The following is a 23,197-nucleotide window of genomic DNA, read 5'->3' as shown; positions in this document are numbered from 1 at the left end:
ATCAATCAAAAAACGTTACCGATGGAAAGCTTCAGAATGGAAAAACTTCATTTTGTATTTCTCCCTCGTGTGTCTTCGAAACTTAAAACGACGAAAAAAAGAAATACTATCAGCGCTGGTTTTTATTTGTTTATAGTATCTACACTTTCTCAAAAACAAAAATAAGCGAAAAGGAATTTTCAAAAGCAAGTGAAGCTATCCGATTATTTGTTCTACAGTTTGAAGGCTTATATGGAAAGGCGTACATGAAATACAATGTACATTTATTATTACATATCCCGCAAAGCGTCAAAAATTTTTGTGCTCTGTAGGCTTGGTACACTTTTCCCTACGAGCATTATACCCTGTGGGAAAAAAACCATGTTCGTTCTAAAAACTTTTTAAGGACGTTCTTAGAACGTTTCATGTCCGCCAAATAATGTTCTGGAACATTTTAAGAACATGGATGTTCAAATAATGTTCCAGAACATTATTTGGTGGACATGAAACGTTCTAAAAACGTTCTTAAAACGTTTTTAGAACGAACATGGTTTTTTGCCCACAGGGTAACGGCGTAATAAAAAAATTATTTAAAGGAACCCAATACCTTCCTGAACAAATAATAATCAAGTCGTACACAAGATTGAAGTACATGAAGTTATCTTCTTCAATATTTTGTAAGGCTGACTCTAGCCTACGGGCCAAGAATTTATTTCAAACTTTAATGAAAGAGATTAAAGTAAAGAGATGCATAGAATATGGAGAAGATTTAAAAGTTTTTGGATGCGCACGAGAGGTACAATTAACAGACCTGAAGAAATTGGTAATAACTCATTTTATTAAAGAGGAGATTGAAAGTTATGCTCTATGTTTTGATCGCTTCATTATAAAACACATCTTACTTCACACCGAAGAATATCAAAGATTAAGGAAACGAAAGAACAGTATAGTTAAAACACAAAAGGGATTTTCATGTCAATCACCAATTTTTTGAGCATTAAAACTGTAAAAGGTGAGACTATGCAAGTAATAATAGGAAAGAAATTGCAGAAGCAAAAAGAAACACTTTGCAGTTACGAAAACTTCGTATTTACTTTCACTCTATAAAACATCTTTCTTCAAAATTTCATAAATATTTTTTTAACAGTTAAAAATATTGCACCCATGTGAAATATTTTTGGGAAAATTTCGTGGATTTCTCGAAAGTTGATTTCCGGAAGTAAATTTCCTATAGGATTCTCTCTGAAATTCCTAGGAGCTTCTGAGAATTTCGTAGGAAATTTTCTAGGAATATTTTCACGTGAGCAGTGCAGTGTTGATTCAAACTTTTCATTTATAAATTTTATAAAATATTATTGAAATAATTGTTTGTTTAAATAAATTTATATTTAATATTTCAGTCGCTGGATACGATTCGTTGATCTACTAAAATATTTTGTGCTTTTGAATTTGCAAAACGGAAGACAAATTCCATGAAGAAAAAGACCAAATTAAATTAATAAACAGAATAATAGAAACGAGAGAACTGAGCGTAAAAATACATTATTATTAAAAATCTAAAAAGAAAATAATAATTTATAAATTTTTTAAAAAATGCATCAAATTTTACAGGCCTGTGATATTATCGGAGTAAAATTAATCAGAATGTATACTCTGGAAAATTTCTATTACTTTTGGGACTCATTGCAAATTTTATTTTTTTTTAGAATTACTGCATGAGATGTTTTATTGATATTAAGATATGTTTGAAATTCCATTGGAATGTTAAAATAGAACAAAAATGCTATGTGAATATTATATTCACTTTTTTCTATATAACTATAAGATATATACAGTCAGTAACTATGGGACAAATAAACTAAAAATTGTTTATAAGCTTTGAGGATATTAGAAATTTTCAAGATAAAATTACGACGCAGATACGGATTCTGACAAAAATTAATAATTGTTTAAACTTTTTTATTCTTCAATACTTTCAATACAAATGAATATATAAGAAACTTTTAAGAATGATGTCCTTATTTATTTTCTTTAAACCATTTCACAATTATTAGGTGTCACAACATGAATGTCAAATTACTTTTTGACAGAGATACCACATTCGGAAAATCAGACGTAAATATTTTATTTTTTGAAAAAAATTAATACTGTAATGATCTGACTTTTATTGCCAAAGGATTTGCTCGCCGGAAGGAGTCTGGAGTGGGATTACAAATAGCGACAGCGCTACGAAGATTTCGCTGCGTAGCGATTCAAAGCTACATTCACTTTAAAAAATTTTCTTGCTATCGGGTGACTAAAAAAAATGGTATCATTTTGATAGATTTAGGTTGGTACAATTGTTTTTCTGTGTATTTTTTCTCTCAAATTTGCTTTATTTTATAATTTAACAATTTTTTTTAGAATGAAGAATGTATAAAATTCATAAGGATTTCCCACGATGAAGAAATGAAGCAGTTTAAAGAAGTATCTAAAAGCCTGACAAATTTTTCAAGTGTAACATTTCAAATCTCAAAAGTTATAAAAAAGGCAATTTGAGGCAATGATAATTATTAATATTATTATATTAACACTTTTATTTCTAAATTGTAACCTTAAATTTTTTTATAATTAATAATTATAAACTAAATAAAACATAATAATAATAAAGAAATAAAGAAAACATTTATTTTCAATTTCTATCCTTACAAAAAATCAAGAAAATAATTCAACTTTATCCAATAATAATAAACTATTTACTTTTCTTTTTTATATTAATAATTAAATATTTATTGCATTTACATTTATTATCTCTTTTTCATGGGATTAAAAGTTTCTATTAGACATTGTCTAAATTGGGGAAAAAAATTTAGATTAAAAAATTTTGAAGATATAACCTCGGAAATAGAATTTTTGTTCTCACGCAAGGTTTCACTAAAAAAATGTATAGGGCATTTTTTGTGAGTTAAAGAGTTTTTCAAAATATGAAAATTTAAATTAATTTAATTAAAAAATTAAAAAATAATTAATTTAATTTAAAAAATTTGTCAATTTTTAAATTCAGGCTGGTAAAGAATATCCTAATTTTAAATCTCATGCAATTATTTTTAATTCTTGCAATAAGATTAATTTTCTTAATTTTTATTTTTAAAATTAAATTAAAAAAATTTATTTCCCTTTATAAATTATTTTAACATTCAACTAGATAATTTACTTTTAAAGTTGTTATTTATTAAATTAATAGGTTATTTGCAATATTAAAGTATAATTTATTTCGTCACTAGTTAATTATGGTATTTGAAACTAACAGATGGCAAACATGAAGTTAGAGAATTGATTCTTCCTTCATATTGTATTTGTTTGCTACGTAGATAAAATATTTTAGGAAATTGACATGAATTCTATGTCAATGTCCTTATTTAGAGGGGTTATGTTTATATTTTCTTCTAAATTTCCATCTTGAAGTTTAAGCTTTGAACCCGGTAAGAAGCGAAGAATCGAAAAGAATTCAGAATCTGAATTCCTTTGAATGGGTGATTTTACGTTTTTATTTAATTCCTCGATGAAGCAAAAAAAAGTAGAAAAATCTATTCTTCTTAATTGACTTGGCCAAAATTTATACTCTAAATTATACATGTAACCTGACGCAGTCAATTGCAAGGCATAAAGATACCTCATTTAATCTACAAATTTTCTATTCCTCTAAATACGCTCCTGATGTCATGACACAGTCAATTAAAAGGAATAGACATATCCACTTCACTCTCCAAATTTCTTATTCCTTTCAATGCGCTTCAGAAATTTTGATACTGTCGATTGAAAGGAATAGATATTTAAAATTTACTCTCCAAACATTTAATTTTTCTCTATTCGCTACCAAAAATTTGAAAATATTAAACTTTGCGCATTAAGAAGAATAAGAAGTCTGAATTCTTTTCTATTGACTTAATATGTACTGGGAATAGAAAAAAATAGAAAAAATGATTATTCATCTCTCAATCTTGGATTTTCCGACGAGTTGACTCTGAGACTCGAACCCTCGACCATCATATCTCTCAACCGCACTGGGAGCGCCTTAACGCGCTCGACCAGGGGAGGTTATAAAATTTTTTGAGAAAATGTCACTTATAATGAACACATTAAACAGATACATATATTATTTTGTTAAGTCATCAAACAGCTTTTCAGATGTTCATTATTACAAAGAGTATATTATCGTATATATATTTTTATGAACATTAATGATATTAATTAATAATTTTGTCAATTTAAATAGTTTTAAATGATTAATTGTGTTAATAAATAAAAATTATAACATTTTTTCATCTTTACAACACAAAAATGGTATTTGAATTTTAATACCTAATTTTAATGTGAAGTTTATTGACTTCGACATTTTAATTTAGAATGACATGGACATGAACTTAAATTTCAATCAAGTGAATTCTGCATACATTCCAATTTTTTCGAAAATAAATTAAGTAACAATGTTGATATAGCAAATTTTTTTAACAAACGAATGTAATTTATACAATGCTAATACTTAATCAGCACTCAATTTTTTACCAGAATTTTCTTAAGCTTATGGAAATATTTCCATATAATATAAATAAATAGTTCAGGTCTCATATATTGACTAATATTATTAAAATTCTATTTTACAGAATATTCAAGTATAAAAATAATTTCCCGGTAAGAGGCGAATAATTGAAAAGAACTCAGAGTTCCAATTCTTTTGAATGGGAGCATTTACGTTTTTATTCAATTCCTCGATGAAGCAAAAAAAAGTAGAAAAATCTATTCTTCTTAATTGACTTGGCCAAAATTTATACTCTAAATTATATACATATTATTCTTAACAACCTGAGGCTGTCAATTGTAAAACATAGAAATGCCTCATTTATTCTCCACATTTTCTATTCTTCTGAATGCGGTCCAAAATGCGACATTTAAAATTTACTCTCCAAACATTAAATTTTTTTCTATTCGCTTCCAAAAGTTTGAAAATAAGAAACATCGCGCATTAAGAAAAATAAGAAGCCTGAATTCTTTTCTATTGAGTTATCTCTACTGTGAATAGAAAAGAATTTATTTTTTATATATTTTGATGTTGAATGAGGAATTGAGTAAAAACGTAAATTCACCCATTCAGAAGAATTGAAAATGATCAACTAGTTAAATTAGTTAGTAATTAATTATTACTTATATTCTTTTAAAATCTTAAAATTTATATTCATTTTCTTTCGCTTCTTATAATATTTAAAAAAAAATTGAAATGATTAGGAATTATTAATATACTCGCCAGTTTTTTCATTCCTTTCAATACACTTTTAGAAATCTGATGCAGTCGATTGCAAGAAATAGAAATATTTAATTCATATTACAAAATTCCCATTCCTCTGAATACGGTCCTAAAAACTTGACTCAGGCGATTGCGAGGCATAGAAATACTGAATTTATACCCTAAATTTCCTATTCCTCTGAATATGCTCTTAAAAACCTGACGCAGTCAATTGCAAGGCATAAAGATACCTCATTTAATCTAAAATTTTCTATTCCTCTAAATACGCTCCTGATTCCTCTAAATTCCTCCTTGACACAATCAATTAAAAGGAATAGACATATCCACTTCACTCTCAAAATTTCTTATTCCTTTCAATGCGCTTCAGAAATTTTGATACTGTCGATTGAAAGGAATAGATATTTAAATTTTACTCTCCAAAAATTTAATTTTTCTCTATTCGCTACCAAAAATTTGAAAATATGAAACTTTGCGCATTAAGAAGAATAAGAAGTCTGAATTCTTTTCTATTGACTTACCTCTACTGGGAATAGAAAAGAATTCATTTTTCTGATATTTTGATGTTCAGTGAGGAATTGGGTAAAAACGTAAAATCGCCTATTCAGAAAAATTAAAAATTCTTAACTTCTGCTCTATGTCTGCAAACTTTCAATTTTTCTCTATTCCTCGCTTCTTACCGGGAAGAAACTGTCAACGGTATTTTATTTTGGTCATGATTTGGAACAAATTTCACTAAAAATATGTAAGTTTTCAATTCTAAATAACCAAAAGCGCTACATAGCGACTAGCGCTAATAGTAATCCCACTGCTGGGTACATATTTTGACTAGTTACTTTAAATCTCGGTAGATGGCGTGAAGCGCCATCTATGTTTCTATTAATTTCGGAACAATTTCTTACTATGATGTAGAGAAGAGGCGTAGTCATTGACGAGTCTTTATTTAAACCTTCGAAAGAGAATATATTGTTTAAATAAAAAAATAATAAAATATACAAAAATGAATTATTACATAAAATAATATAAGAACGAAAGAATCTATACAATGCAAATAAAATACTAATCTCTAGAAAACGTAACGAAGAAAGAACTAGCTATTCTAGAGGAGCATTCGCTGAGCTCCAATCGCGCTCGTCATTAATCCAGAATAAAGCGGATTTAAACATATTTACCACGTTCGCGAAGATGTTGATTAGGACGACGCATATTACTTTCGCGTGGGGTACTTTCTAGAATTTACCCCCTAGACGACGGTACGGACGGATACTAGGGTCGTGCACGCTAGATCAATTATTATTCGTAATCGGGAAGCAGGTAGATATTAGATTCGGTTTCAATATTCATGCCTGACGCGAAGCTAGTGCAAAGTAATATTCACTAGGTGTCTCCTCCACCCGAGAAGCGCCTCGAGATAGGGAATCGACCTAGTGCATCATCTTTGTCAAGAGAGGAGCGACTCTACTCGACAAGGACGGTCCTGGTGGAAGGGAGTGAGTAACCTGGTTCACCAGTCTTCCACGGAAGCGCCCATAGAAAGTCCGGCTCACCAAAAGGAAGGAAGGCGAAGGGTGTTACTTTTCCGCAGGAGCGCCTACAGGAACAAGTACAGCTCCTTCTAGGAAGTAAGGAAGGCTCCGGTATTCAGACAGACGCACCTCTACTGAGCACCAGTTAGCCAGGAGTGAGTCGCTTCCAATCGTCAAAGAAGCACCTCTAGACGAGTCGGAAGAAGACTGAGGAAAAGGTGCGAGACGAAAGGTATATCACTAGCAGCTAGGTGACAGCGAGTGTTGTTGTTGTTTAAATGTTTTAGTTTAAAAATTTTCCCAAAAAACAAAACCCGTCTCAACCTGCATACATCTCCCCTATAGTTGTCAGTTTTAAAATTTCCGTGAGTGCAACTCACAGTTGGCTGGTTTTGCTTCCTCATGAGAAAGCTTTGCATTCGTGACACTTTTCAGTTTTTGAAAAAAAGGTTATATGGACTCATTCTCATCTAGAATTAATATTAATATATTTGAAGTTCTGAGCAAATGTCCAGATGCATGTGTGTGTCTATGTTACAAAATATTGTGTACAAATTATCTCAGACACATTTTGACGGATTGTCCAGAAATTTTGTATGCTTATTGGAGTCATTACTACCTAAAATGTGATACAAGTATTTCCAAATATATTCACATTTTTTTTAATTTTTTCAAAATTTGAAAATACTTTTTTTTCAAAAAATTTTTTTCATTGTAAATTTAATTTTGTTTGGTAGAAAAAAACTTACTTCTTGCATTAACCTTTATAAAGTTCATATTTTACTGAAATCTATAGATTAAATCTTTTTTTTTTTGATTTTTTGAAAAAATCGTTTCTTGTATTTTTTGAAATATGTTTTCTTATATAGAAATTTTAATTAATTCTTGTCAAAATTGTACTCCTGGCATGAAAACGAATCGATTGATGTATTGGGATCTGACATTCGTACACATGCCATCTGGTGTTGAAAAATGTAACTAGTTTTGGATAACTGTTTGTGTCACTTGCAATTGTAGTTCCGCTGTCATTGTTAATTATTTTATCATTATGAATGAAGCTACATTTTTACAGCGTGAGAAATCTTCCTGCAGAATTAAGTGTTCTGTGAGAGGCTGTGGCACTACTGTAGCGAAAAATTTAAGCGTAATTTTCCATAAATTTCCGAAACCAAAACCAAAATTACACGATTTACACCACACTTTATAATGTGCCCGGCTTGCAAAACGCGTTCACCTTCAATAAATTTTCGTTGAGCAGGATTTGTACTTGCCCATGCGCAAATACTGTCCATAGAAATAAACATTTTCTGCATCCCATGTTATTCCCATGTAAATTCACTAAAAGTGTTACCCAATTTACGCCATATTGCTTTAGGCCCCGCCCCCATGTTGTAATCTTTCTTTTAGTCTTGAATATAAGTGTATCATGATGAGGAAGCTACATGGTTATGAAATGAACACCTTGTTTTCTGTATTAAAATCATGAATGTTTAAGTTTTTTTAATGTTAACTCACCTTAGAAATGTACTTGTTATCTGGATAAAAATTGAGAACGGTCCTCTGTTCTTTCAATTTTTCTCGTAGATGATAGGCATATTCAATGACAGGAATTTCTAATTTAGAGCAAATACTTAATACCACTTCTCGTGTCTGAAATTGTGTTGGAGCGAATATTCCAGTTATACCTTCTGTCACCAAATTACAAACTATTAAAAGAGTAAAAATATTATACTATGAGTAGGAACAAAATTGGATTCTTATATTAGAAGAAATAATTAAAAATAGAAAAATGCGGGACCATAACCAATAACCAGACAGTTAGACTACTAACCATCAACATTTCACATATTTTTCTGACGAATTGATTTTTCTTAAAAAATCGTTCTCATTTCTATATAGTTACTATTACACAGAAAAAAAATTATTTGATTCAAATACTTCAAATTATTTGAAAAATATTTATTTGGTTCAAATATTTTTTATTTGGATCCCAAAAATATGTATTTGATTCAAATAACTTGAATTATTTGAATCACACTTATTTGAACCTAATAAATCGTATTTGGTTCAAGTAAATAATTAATTAAATTTAATAAATGAATTTAATTAATACTAATAATGAGCTACTTGAAACTATTTATTTCTTTATTTCACTCAAATATTTCGTTTTATTGAAACAAATAAAAAGTATTTGATACAATAACTTTATTTAATGGATTCAAGTCAACCAAATTATTTAATATTAATACACTATTTAATGAAGAGAAATTAAAAAATATTTCAATCAATTAAATAGTTATTTGAAAGGAAAATAATGAGTTACTTGCAACTATTAATTTATTTATTTTTATCAAATATGTCGTTTTTTTATACAAATAAAAAGTATTTGATTCAATAAATTTAGGTTTGAGGCAATATATTGTAAAAAATAATTAAAATATTGGTAAAATTGCTATTAGGAAGTAATAATTAATGTTTTCTGAGTCGATTTATGCAATATTATTGGATAATTGAGCTCTTATTATTAAATAATTAACTTTTTTAAATAGTAGTGTATTTATCTGACATGGTATACTCTATTTTGTAATTGAAAAAAGGATAATGACAGAAAATTAACTTTTTTCCTATTGAATTAATATTAACACCTATTAATTATTTTTGTTATTTATACAATAAACTAGTTTATTAATAATATGTATTTTAAATGTTTAGTCATCATAACGAATTAAAAATAAACAAAAAAGCATAAATACTCAAAACAACAACAACTTTTATTGAATTTGCAAAATATAAAAAAATTAATACAGTTTTCTAACTCCGCCATTTTGAATTTTCAGAATCTAATATCAGATTCGTAAACAGGGACCCAAAAAACCCGTGAGTAACGAACTTTCAGAGAATTCGATTAATGTTTAATTTTTTTAATCCGACATTTTTAATTTTTAAAATCTAATATCAGATTCGTAATCAGTGACCGAAAAAACACCCCGAGTAACGATCTTTTAGAGAATTCGATTAATATTTAATTTTTTTGATCCGCCATTTTGAATTTTGAGAATCTAATATCAGATTCGTATTAAGCGACCCCAAAAACCCTCAAATAACGAGCTTTGAGAAAATTCGATTATTATATAATTGGTTTGATCCGCCGTATTGGATCCACCATTTTGATTTTTGAAAATCTGTCATTATATTCGTAATCAGCGACCCAAAAAACCCCCGAGTAACAAGCTGATGGAGAATTTCAGTATGTTTTAATTTTTTTTTTTGCCTTATTGGATTCGTCATTTTGAGTTTTCAAAATCTGTTATTATATTCGTAATCAGCGAACCCAAAAACCCCCGAGTAACAAGCTGATGGAGAATTTCAGTATGTTTTAATTTTTTTCTATTCGTTATATTTTATTTCGTATTTTGAATTTTGGAAATCTGATATCAAATTTGTAATTAGCGACCCCGAAAATCCCCCTAGTAACATTTTTTATAAATAATTAATAAGTCTGTTAAAGATGAATTTTGAAAATTAGTTTTTATTCAATATCAATCAAAGATTGTTATTTTCTAAAACTCTAAAAGACCTTGGTACTTTAACATACGTTGCCCTTCGGACAAATTATATTGTATAGGTAGTGGACCCCTTCCTTACCTCACTATTATTCAGTGAGTTGGTTGAGAATCCATATTAATCAGAACAATTGGTTAGGAATAATTTAAATAAAAGATCAAACAAATATTTAATTAATTGTATATAAATATATATTGTGTAACAACCCAAATAATACAATATTACAGTATTCTGTATTCTAATACAATTTTACGTGTGAATGAATGTATGTGTAAGAATGTTGTGTGTGTAATGTGCTAAGAGTCTCTGGACTCTTACGTATATTTACCTCTGGAATTCCTCAGAATGATATCCTTCAAAATAATCGACGAATCTCAATTTAAGTATTAAATTAATTCTTCAATTTATTATAGCTATATTATATTGTCTTTTTCTCAAACAATTATTACAACAATCTCAAACTCAGTATAAGCTATAAACTTTATTTCTCATTTACTATTTAAGTTTCAATCTCAATTTCAAAACTAAGTGATTCTCAAAAACTCATTTGTATATCCTTTAAATCAAATTCAAAATTAAATTCTCTTTTTTCAAAACTACAATTATTCACTCTTTAAAATACTCAAAATTTAATACTCTTTAAATAATCTCACTTTCAAAAAGTCTTTTAACTCGGAGACTCAAACTCCAACTCAAAACTCTCAAACTCCAAGCTCCACACTAAGCTCTCTCTCAATCTCCCAAACAATTACTACCGCGACACTCCTTGTGTCTACTGGTTTTATTGAGCTGATTTTTGGTGGGAAAAAGTATGTTTTATTTAGTAATTTTATTGTTGTCAATGTTCTTTATTGCAACCTTGCAATATTGGGGTAGTATTCCAGTTCATTTTGTACTGACATACTTTGGATGCAGCAATCTTTATTGCGCCATCCTTTGTTTCTTGAATTAATTTAGTTCACTTAGTTTCTCAATTTTATCATGAATTTTAAATAGGTCTTCTTTACAATTTAGGTTATTAATTGAAAGTTAATATTTAATATATATCATCGACGTTCAATGGGTTAAATATTTTTCTTGTCAAAGTCTTATAGCACATTCGGTTATGTGCTCTAAACTGCTCCAAGAGTGCTCCAACTCAGAACCATGTGTTCGGGTTGGCAACTCTGCCCCGGAGCCAATCGTGTAGCGTATTCGACTTCACAACACCGCTCCGAAAGCAGGCAGAACACGTGTTCATGTAACACGCTCCGCTACGTCACAGAGCATTTTGCGTATGCGAGATACAAATCCTCCTCCACGACAGGGCAAAAAACGTATTCGGTTTGTAACATAAATCCACCCCGGAGTCAATGTAGAGCAAGAAATCTTGCTCCATCTTTTTCGACGGAGCGACAGCAATAATTTTTAAAATATCTTACCGCGCATGTCATATTTTGAATTTTAGAATGGGAATTGAAGCAGAAACTTTGACTTTAGCTTTTGAACTTTTAGAAAGTTCTAGTGATGATAGTGATAATGAATTTTTTGAAGTTATGAATGAATTTCTTATAGAAAAAAGAGATTGTCCTAAAATTAAAGGTTATGTCAGAATAGTGTTAGAAGAATATGATAATATAGAGGTTAGTATTTATATGTCACTCAGGTATATATATATATATTATATGTATAAGTTATGCTATTTTTGGGTTCTCATTTATTATAATAAAGGACCCCGCACGTTTTGCATGGAAAATGGCTTTCAGCGAATTTTTCTGAAACTTTGTAGTTTTGTAGTTTAAGGCCTCCTGAACAAAAAATGTTAATGGCAAAACTTAAAATAATGGACAGTTTTTTTGCTACAATGGCTCAAAGTTAAAAAACAATAGCATTATGGGCATAGACTTTTGTGAATTTAAAACTTTTAAAACTTAATTAAATCTGCTTAAAACTCGTTACTCGGGAGTTTTCGGGGTCGCTGATTACGAAACCGAGGTTTGTTTTTTAAAATTCAAAATGGCGGATCCAATATGGCGGACGACTTTCCTAGAATTTGATTGAATTCGCATGAAACTCATCACTCGGGGGTTTTCGGGGTCGCTGATTACGAATCCGAGGTTTGTTTTTTAAAATTCAAAATGGTAACCGGTGACACTGAAATGTAGGGAAAGTAAAACTGTGAATCTTCCACAGATCATAGTGACAGCAAAAGAGGCAGTACGTCAAGCCTTCTCAATGTAAACAGCGAAAAAAGCGCTTAAAGCCTGATTCCGTCTGATTTGGACAACAAGATCATTAACGAAAATAGCATTCAATGCGTTATATTTCGGAAAAAGGAAGCTAAGTTTCTTCTGAAAATCAGGAAGGAAGTTGCCAAGATGGTAAAATCTTGTGACATTCAAAACAACATTAATCGCACGATCAAGTACAGACTAAAGGTTCTTCAGGACCTGATAGATTAAGCCCAGGTGAACCAAAAAACAACGGAAAAGGGACATACTGAACCTTACGTTTTTGTTTCGATAGTATGTAGTCGGAAGGACTGGGATGCAAAGAAAGAGCGTACTCTTGAGAAGTACTGCAATACCATCACGATTTTAACGTTACTGTAACTATTACAATTTGGCAAAGTACCTAAGTATGGAGTCATTGGCTTTTAAATCAGGCGAATTCAAGCGATTTTCCAAAAAGTCGTCGACCTTTTTTGATCAGTCATTTTGAGCTTTGAAGAACAGCCCTCACGTTCATAATAAGCGACCCCGAAAACCCCCGAATAACCATTTTCAAGAGAATTCAATGATTATTTTTTAAAATCATCGACCTTTTTTGATCCGTCATTTTGAGTTTTGAAAACCAGCCCTCAGATTCGTAATCAGCGACCCCGAAAACCCCCGAGTGATGAGTTTTAAGCAGATTTAATTAAGTTTTAAAAGTTTTAAATTCACAAAAGTCTATGCCCATAATGCTATTGTTTTTTAACTTTGAGCCATTGTAGCAAAAAAACTGTCCATTATTTTAAGTTTTGCCATTAACATTTTTTGTTCAGGAGGCCTTAAACTACAAAACTACAAAGTTTCAGAAAAATTGGCTGAAAGCCATTTTCCATGCAAAACGTGCGGGGTCCTTTCAGTTTGAAAGAAATTTTTGAGTATCAAGAGAGAAGTTTCTTAAACTTCAGGAAATGTATGAGAACTCTAATTTTATTACTTCAAATAATCATGGTTTACCATGTACCTCAACCGAGTCACAAATTTTGCAGTTTTTATGGTGAGTTTTATGTACAAGTATATAATAAATATTTTCTCTGTATAGATATAGAAACGTAAGGATAGTTTTTTTGTAGTTGTTTATAAAAAATTAATCATTTTTCTTAATATATGCAGGTTTGCGGGAAACAAATGTGTAATTCGAGATGTTGCTGCAAGGTTTGATGTTGCAGAGTCAACTTGCCATGCTAAAATAAATAATGTTATGAATTTTTTAATTGACATTGCACCTCAAATAATTAAATTTCCAAGAAGTGAAGAAGAAAAAACAGCAGTTGCCGAAAAGTTTGAAGAAGTAAGTATATCAATATTATTAATTAATTATTTATTTTAAAAAACTATTTGCGTATTAAAATATGACAATTAATGGAACTAAAAATGTACGTTTAATTTATAAAGTAATTTTATTTTTTAAGATTGCAGGTTTTCCTGGAATTATTGGTGCCATAGATAACAGTTACATCCCAATAAGAACCCCAGCAGACAAAGTAAAAAGTACTTACGTCAACCGACATGATCAAACGGCGTTAAGTTTACAAGGAATTTGTGACGCAGAAAAAAAATTTATAGATGTTTTCACTGGAATATCTGGCAAAGTTCACGACTCCACTCTATTTAAAATGTACTTTATTTACGATGAAATTGTTGCAATTTGTGGTGAAAAGTGGCATTTAATAGGCGATGCTGCATATGGGATAAGGAAATGGTTGTTAGTGCCTTATCGTGATTACGGGAATATGTCACAGGAACAAAAACATTTTAATAAAAAATTGTCGCAGAGTAGGGTAAAAATTGAAAATGTTTTTCGGTTATTAAAAGTACGATTCCGACAATTACAAAAACTAGATTTTTTAACTGTTTTGTTTTTGTTTTGCAGCTTCTTTCATTTCAATAATTTCTTGAAATTTTTCCATTTTGGCTTCGTGAATTTTCCACTGCAATTGGTCTTCTACCTGTTTTCTTTTTCTGCTCTTTAAAATGTCTAAAAAAACAATTACAAATATATTAGTAAAAGCTGCAAATGTAAAATTTATATATATATATATATATATATATATATATATACTTACTCAGACATGATTTCTCTGTTATTTCCATACGCCCTACGCCAATTTTTATTTCAGGACCGTAACTATCATCAATAGCAGCAACTTTTGCCAATTCCTCCTGGTATTCAATTTTTCGACGCCTCCCGTTCATATAATGCTTATTGAAACTGCAATGCAATATAAGTCTTATTCAAATTTTCGTGCCATATAAGTCTTATTGAAAGTTCAGTGCTATATCATTCTTATTCAAGTTTCCGTGCAATACAATAATTGTATTGAATAAGAATTATATAGCACTGAACTTTCAATAAGACTTATATGTCACGAAAATTTGAATAACAATTATATTGCATTGCAGTTTCAATAAGCATTATATGAACGGGAGGCGGCGTTTTGTTCTGGTATTGCCAGAAGTTTTGTTGCTTTTGTTTGCAAAATTTCTTCTCTTCAAAATTGTTTTCATTCTGGAACAACATTGAATTCCTGTAAATTTCGATGAATATTTTTCGTTTAGTTCATATGCCACTTGTTTAAAAAGATGAACTTTAGTTTTGAATTTTTTCATCGGACCAACTTCTGGCAAATATTCTGCGTATTTGTCAAGAAGAAAAGCTGTATTTACTTGGCTCTATTCATTTAAACATTGAAAGCTGCTATTACTTTCCGTGATATTGTTCTGCTGTAAATATAATTTTTAAAATAAAACACTTAAAAAACAAAAATTTTTTTGATAAAATATCAATTATAAAAATGTAATTTTGATACTCATAGTACTAACCTTAACATTTTCACATTTATTTAATATTTCTGGTGAAAGATTGTCTTGCGGTAATTGCGTCAAAATCCCACAAGATTCCAAAATGCGTTTAGATAAATTCATAACGCAATGTTGTCCTATAAAAGCAATAAGTTTACTCTATGTTCCAATTAAATTGAATCTTTTTTGTAAATATTTATTAATTCTAATTCATTTATTATAATATTTATAAATAAAAAATTATTATTTACATTTCAGCTAAAAATTGTAAAAAATAAATAACATTTATTATACTGTTTTCGGCTATTTATTTATTTTCTAAAAACTTTCAAATATATAATGTATATAATAATTTTTATTTACAAATGTTTAAATAATTAATAATAATAAATATTTACAGAAGGATTCACGTTATATATTTTTTTTATATATTTTTTTTATTATTTCTTTCCATGTACATCTCTTTGGATTAAATTCACGTTATATATACACTCACATAATATTAATAATAATAATATAAGAATAATAACAATAATAATATTAAGAATAGTAATTATTATTATTGTTATTATTATCATCAGTATTCTTTTATCATTATTATTAATGTTATAATAATAATAACAATAATAATACTTATAATAGTATTAATAATAATTATTATTATTATTGTTGTTATTAATAATCATATAAATATTCATATATCATTCATTCATATAAATAAGAATTAATTTTTTTATTTTAATATAATTACATACCGTCTATTATTACGTTACACATAATTTCATTATCAGTTTCTACTCTTTCCTTATTTTTTTCGTCAAGGAAAAAACTTTTAAAAATTATTTTTTCACTTTTTGACATGATGGAAAATTATTTTTAAGAGCACTTTTCTGTCACTGTACACTTAAACGTTGCTTAAGCAAAACTAACAAGTAGGGTGTCCTTTATGTTCATTTCATGAACATTTTGCTTCCTCATTATATGATGCAAAAAATTTGCTTCCTCATGGAGGAAGCATTAACACTGAAATTAATATACATAAAAAAATTGTGTTTGTTTAAATTCAAGTTTAAACATAAAATTATTGTATTCCTTGCATTATAATAAATCGCTTGGTATGTATGATATATATTTAAATTATTATTATTATTTAAATTGAAAGAGTTAATGAAAGTTTAAAAAAAGGAATACAATTATTTTATATTTGAACATGAATTTAAATAAACACAAAATTTCTTTGTTAAAATGTAAATTTTTTATTTTTTAACTTTCATTAATAGTTTTAATTTAACGCAAATGTATACTTTATACATACCAGTCTATTCGTTTCAATGCAAGGACTACAATTATTTTATGTTTAAACTTGAATTTAAATAAAAACACAATTTTTTAGCTAAGACGTAAATTTTTTATTTCTTAAATTTCATTAATTTTTTTAATTTTATTCAAATGTATACTTTCTATATACTAATTGATTTGTTTCAATGCAAGGAATAAAATTATTTCATATCTAAACTTGAATTTAATTAAACGCATCATTTTTTAGCTAAAATGAGAATTTTTGATTTTTTAACTTTCATTAATTCTTTAAATTTCAATCAAATCTATACTTTATATATATCAATCGATTCATCTTGACATAAAGAAGACGATTATATTATATATTACCTTAAATTTTTCGATTTAAAAATTTTTTCAATTAAAAAAAAAATTTTGGAAAAAAGACGATAAATTTTTTTTTTTGGGTATTTTTAAAAATCCTCTCGTCATTTTTGAGAGATTAATGTGTTAAATAAGCCTACCAAATTTTACCCAAATCCATTAAAACCTGTTAAAGATATCGTGTTCACAAAAACTACCCACACACACATACACACACACATACATACATCCGGACAATTGATCAGGATCTCATATAACATGTTTCTATATAGAGGAAAATTTATTTTCACCATTTTTAAAAATTTTATAAACGAAAGGACTACATAGCTTCCTCCACGAGGAAGCAAAATGATTAAAAGGGTGTTGAAAAAAGGAAAATTTTTGAAAATGAAGTGGGGATAGAAAAAAGAGAGGAAATTTGTGAAAATAGTATGTATGCGGAAATTCCCAACATCTTTTTGACTACATTTCACTTTTTGCAAAAAAGGGATAGAACAGGCCTCCCAATAAAACCTTTTCCTGTTTACCGATTTAAAAGACTCAAAGCTCCATAAAACACTAAATTTTTTTCTCAAATCAGACTTATTTCTACTCTCTACAACCTTTGGTTACATATGTTCTGAAAATTTATTTTTCACTTTTATTACTCAAGCTGTTCAATTTTACTATTATCAGAAAAAGAGAAAAAAAAATTTTTTTAAATGTATATACACTGAGAGGACAATCTATTTAATTTTAAACGAATCCTTTCATCGTAAACGAATTTTCCTTTTAATATTTATATTTAAGAGGATTTTCTTTTATGATAAAAGGAAAGTTCTTTAAATTATATCTTTTTAATACTATAAGAAATTATTTTACTGTCAAAAAGGAAACATTTTGGAATAAGCTAAAAGTAAATAGGTTATTAATTTTTTAGTAATTACTAATATTAGTAACTAATTAATTCATTATTATTGTGTATTAATTTTAAATAAATTAAATTAAATCAATAAAATTAATAAAAAAATTTAATTATTATTATTAAATAGTCAATAATTTTTTTAATAAAACTCGAATTTCTCGAAAAATCAAACTTATTACGTCTTTCATAATAATAATAATTATTATTTTTCATTGACAATTTTTTATTTGCTCTTTTTTATTTAGTTCCTAATAATTTTTTCAAAAAATAAAATTTTTAAAAAAATTTTACTTCGCTCTAAATTGAAAAATCTGCTTTGGAGTACTCCAGTCGCTCGCAAGCAGAGTGCTCTGAAAAAGAATTTATTTTATGACGTCATTTGCCTTTCTGCTATGGAGCAGATCACTGCTAATGACGTCACACATTGCTTCGTTCTGAAGCAAAGCACTCTGTGGCAAAGTTGCCAATTGCTCTTGCTCTGAGTAAGGGCGCTCTCAGAGCAACATAACCGAATGTGCTATTATTAATTGTTTACTGTGCTGCCATCTAGCGTTCACCTGTGAAACCTGTAACTTGCTGTCGATGAACTTTGTCCAATACACACAAATAGTACACAACAAACACATTATAATTTTCACTATTTATTACCCTTTCAAATGCTTTAAAATAATAAATTAATACCTTTTCACTGTTTTTTTATTATTAAAAAATCATATCTAAAACACTTTTCATTGAATTGTATAAAAATTTGACATAATACTCTAATATAACAACGCTCCATATGTTTTCTTTTATTTCACTTATTTCGTATTAAATTAATACGAACTAGCGATGTATTCCTCGCTCGGTTATAGTTTTACTTATTGTTGTTTACTTATTGTAGTTTATGTATATTATATATATAATTTATGTTTTAAATTAATATATTATTAATATTGTATAAAATTTATCTTAATTTTGATCAGTATCATTGAAGGATAAAATGACAATTGTTAAATATTAAATGTTTTAATTTATTATAATTATAACAACAATATTAATTATATTATGTATAATAATATATTTTTTTTATCTTATATTATATCATATTATATTATATTGCTGTAAACTGACCCACAAACACATAGAGATTTTGCAAATTTGTTAGAAAAATGTTCATAATAAATCGAAAAACCTTTTAAAATATAAGTTTTTATTTTTATTATCCAGAGTAAACCTTTATAAAGAGATTTTAAAGGTATAAGGTAAATGCACTAGTAATCGTCATCTTAAGCCGAATTGACAACTTTAATTGTGTATTAAACAATGTTAAACGGTATTTCTAAACTAATAATTAATATTTAAGAATAAATTAAAGTCTAAAGAAGCATAATTAACTCTTGTTTTTTAAAAATAGTATTATTGTTAATAATTACACTGGGTAACAAAAAAATGGTTGTGTTGTGTTTATTTCAAAATTCCTGTGTTTATTGAATATTTCGGTGTCACTGAACAAGATAATACACAGAAAATTTTTTTTAATTTGTCCAGATCCCTGAAAATGGGGGTTAAAGTGTCAAAAAATGGCTTTTTTGGCACTTTTTGAAGTACTATAAAAGGAAAACGTGAGGACATAAAAAGCTCCAACGAGTCTCAAAAGAAAGTTTACACCATCAACTTTAATACCCAAGACTGAAATTTCATGCGATAATTGCGGGGAACCTTTATTATTAACTATGATCACTAACGTATCATTGAATTTATAGTTAAAATGTTTCGGAATGTTTGCTTGATAAAAATCGATTCAATTCTTCATAATCGAATTTTCTTGATACTATCCACTTAGAGGTTTTTTGGGTTGATGATTACAAATTTCAGGTTAGTTTTTAAAAATTCAAAATGGCGGATCCAATAAGGCAGACGAATTTTTTAAAAACCGTACAAATTCTCTTGAGTCTTGTTACTCCGGTATTTTTGGTGTCACTGATTACGTATTTGAAGTCTCCGCAATTATCGCATGATATTTCAGTCTTGGGTCTTATAAAGTTGAAGGTTTAAGCTTTATTTTGAGCCCTATGCCCTCACGGTTTCATTTTACAGCACTCCAAAAAGTGCCAAAAAACCCATTTTTGACACTTTAACCCCGGTTTTCAGGGATCTGGACAAATTAAAAAAATTTTCCTTGTATTTTCTTGTTCATTGACACCTAAATATTTAATAAACACAGGAATTTTGAAATAAACACAACACAACCATTTTTTTGTAACCCAGTGTTATTTATAAATAAAGTTCGTAACATGCAAATGTGTTAGTTATCGGCAAGGATGAAAACTAATTGCCTTAGTGATCGTCAAGTAAAAACATTAGTAATCGGCAGTAATATTAAAATATGAAAACAAACTTTTTAAATTGATTTTCTTATATATTATAGTATAATTATAGCAATTTACTGTTAGAAAAATCTGTATTAAATTTAATATATTGTATATGAAGCAAATATGCAATACTAGAAATGAAATTTAATATACATTTACATTCAATTTAAGGTTATGTGACTGTTAGGTATGTAATGTTAATTTTCAGTAACTTTTCTCATAAAATACTGAATGAATTGAGTTGAAATTTTATGGAGAAGTTCCAAATATGATAAAAGGAATGGTTGTCAAGTGCGAAAATGTTGATATATTGTTAAATAATAATTATTATAAAATACTTGAATAAAATAATTCTATACAATTAGAAAATGTAGGGTTAGGAGTGTCTGCGATTTTCGAACAATTTTTATGCCTTTTATTATATTTATTTAACAATATATCAATATTTTCGTACTTCATAACCATTTTTTATCGTATTTTAATTTCCTCCACAAAATTTCATCTTAGTCCATTCAGTATTTTACGAGATAAGTTACGGACAAATTAAAATTACAGACATAACAGTCACATGACCTTAGTATACTATACTTTTCTATAATAAATAAATAAATATAAAATTTAAAAAAAAATAAATAATTTTAAAAAAGAAAAAAATTACAAAAATAAAAAATATTAAATTTTAAAAAAAATTTTAATATAATAAAACATATTTAACAATAACAAAAATATTTTCCTTAATTTACTTTTTAATTAAATTTAATAATACTTCTTTTTAAATTAATTAACTAAGAAATACTACACAAAACCTACATGTTTTAGTTTTCGACAGCCTCCTGCTTTAGTTATCGTCATAAAAGAAAATATAAAATAACTTTCATTTCATCCAATTTTCGGTTGACGATAACTAAAATCTATTAATATTATAATATACAAAATTTATTTTTACATTGAAAACAATGGTTTTTAACATCTCTCAATAAAAAAGTCAGTTGTTCATGTACTTAAAAATTTTTAGTTACCGTCATCTCTGACGATTACTGACACACGATGAATTTAGAGTTTTAGTTATCGTTTTCCTTAGTAATAAAATAATAATTTAAATATTAACTTATTTTTTTTAATCCATCAATAGTAGTTTCATTACTTTATGATAAAAACATAAGCTTAACTTTTAATTCACTTTACACTACTAATCACAAGTTATTTTGTATATGTCATTCGCCTAAGCAGAACTTTAAGAAATGCCGAAGATCTAGTCAGTACGTGGCCTTGTCACGAAAAAATATACTTTTTTAATTAAAAATTTACTATTTACACGACGAATTTGTATCCTTTCGATGCCGAAAGGTTTTATTTTATCAAAACACACAATTAATAACACAGGAAAGTTACACTGATCTTATATTTTATAATATAACTAGCTGAAAGAAACGCGCGTAAAATGCATGCTTTAAATAAACTTTTGAATATTTCATTATTTTATAGACACTTTTATTTCTGAAGTTTTTAGAAAGTTTTAAATGTATCAAAATTTGTAAAGCTGATAACTTATAAAAGACGTATTTTCTGAAGGACGTTTTACAAATAATTTTTGAAACTGTACGCTTTTGAATTTTTGGTCCGCCATATTGGATTCGCCATATTGGATCCGCCATTTTGAATTTTGAAAAACTAACATTGGATTTGTAATCAGCGACCCCAAAAACCCCTAGATAGAAAATTTCAGAAGATTTGCTTAACTTTTTGAATTAAATGAATATTTTTCAGCACAAAATATTTTTAAAAAATTAAAAAATGAATGTTAAACCTTTTTTGACATTTTTTGATCAACTTCAACAACTGACAGTTTTTTGGAAAACATTACCACAATATTTGCAATATAATATTTTGAATTTATGTAAAATTATCTTTAAAATTTTATTTAAAAATTAACCAAATCTTCTCGTTGACGGCTTACTTTTTCCGTCACTTTAGTAACTTTTTAAATCTCAAAGAGAAAATATTGTATTGAAAATATTTTAGAAAATAAACGTTTTTTTTGCAGTGATAAGAAAAAATTGTTCGCATAATTCACGCCGGTATTATTTTTAAAAATGTTTACTTTATATTTTTCATTTGTATATCTTACCAAATAAAAATTAATTTGTTCTTTAAACAAAAAATTAAAATTAAATTAGAAAACCTGAAAAAAAATTTAGAAGGCCTGGAAAACCAGGAAATGTCAGAGAAATTTTTTTCAAGATAGTTGTAGACACCCTGTTTAACTTCTTACTTTTTTTATTAGAATAAAGACAAAATTCTCCATGGAAATCAGAAAGGAACAAAATTAAATGTTTGTGACATCTTTGATATAATTTTTGAATATTTTGACTTTAATTTTTGTTCTTTTAAAGAGAATTTTTAAAGCATAAAAGTACATAGAATTAAAAAATTTTTTTAACTATGAAACGTTGAGAACATAATGATTAGTTTTAATACTAATTGAAAATAATTTTTTTGGTTATAAAATTTTAATTTAAAAAACCTTTAATTTTTTTTTCACTGAGAAAAACCGATGATAAAGTCTAAAATTTTATGAACATCTTTTAGTGGCTCCGCTATTATTAAAATTAAAAATAATTGAATTTCAGCTTATTACAATTTGGAAGAATTTAATTTTTAATTGATTGGAATATTTCACCAAAAAAATTCCCGATCATGTATTACTTTTCCCGGTCATAAAAAAAGTTTATAAAACAAATTATTCTATAAATTTATTGAATATTAATACTATATCAGGGCTGATAAAAAAATTTGATTTTTTTCCCTCATCTTGATTTTCAGTTCAGTTATAAAGAAACGGATAATTTTAATGTAAAAATTCGAATAAAAATTTTTAG

At 27.6% G+C, this 23,197-nt stretch overlaps 1 protein-coding gene across 3 annotated transcripts in view; it reads right to left on the bottom strand.

Annotated features, from left to right (window-relative positions):
• Positions 1-23,197, bottom strand: part of LOC127277003 (glutamate receptor ionotropic, kainate 2-like) — a 590,803-nt gene that overhangs the window by 489,347 nt on the left and 78,259 nt on the right. For all 3 annotated transcript variants that reach the window (XM_051297788.1, XM_051297790.1, XM_051297789.1), the window contains one exon: positions 8,299-8,489. In XM_051297788.1, the coding sequence (XP_051153745.1) occupies positions 8,299-8,489 (191 nt within the window). The remainder of the gene's footprint in view (positions 1-8,298; positions 8,490-23,197) is intronic.

Source organism: Leptopilina boulardi, unplaced genomic scaffold (assembly GCF_019393585.1).
Source record: "Leptopilina boulardi isolate dan_hultmark-lab unplaced genomic scaffold, ZJU_Lbou_2.1 LbouV2_162, whole genome shotgun sequence".
In the NCBI taxonomy this organism is placed as follows: Eukaryota; Metazoa; Arthropoda; class Insecta; order Hymenoptera; family Figitidae; genus Leptopilina; species Leptopilina boulardi.
The sequence above is the reverse complement of the archived record's forward strand: the minus strand, read 5'-3'. Positions and strand labels throughout refer to the sequence as shown.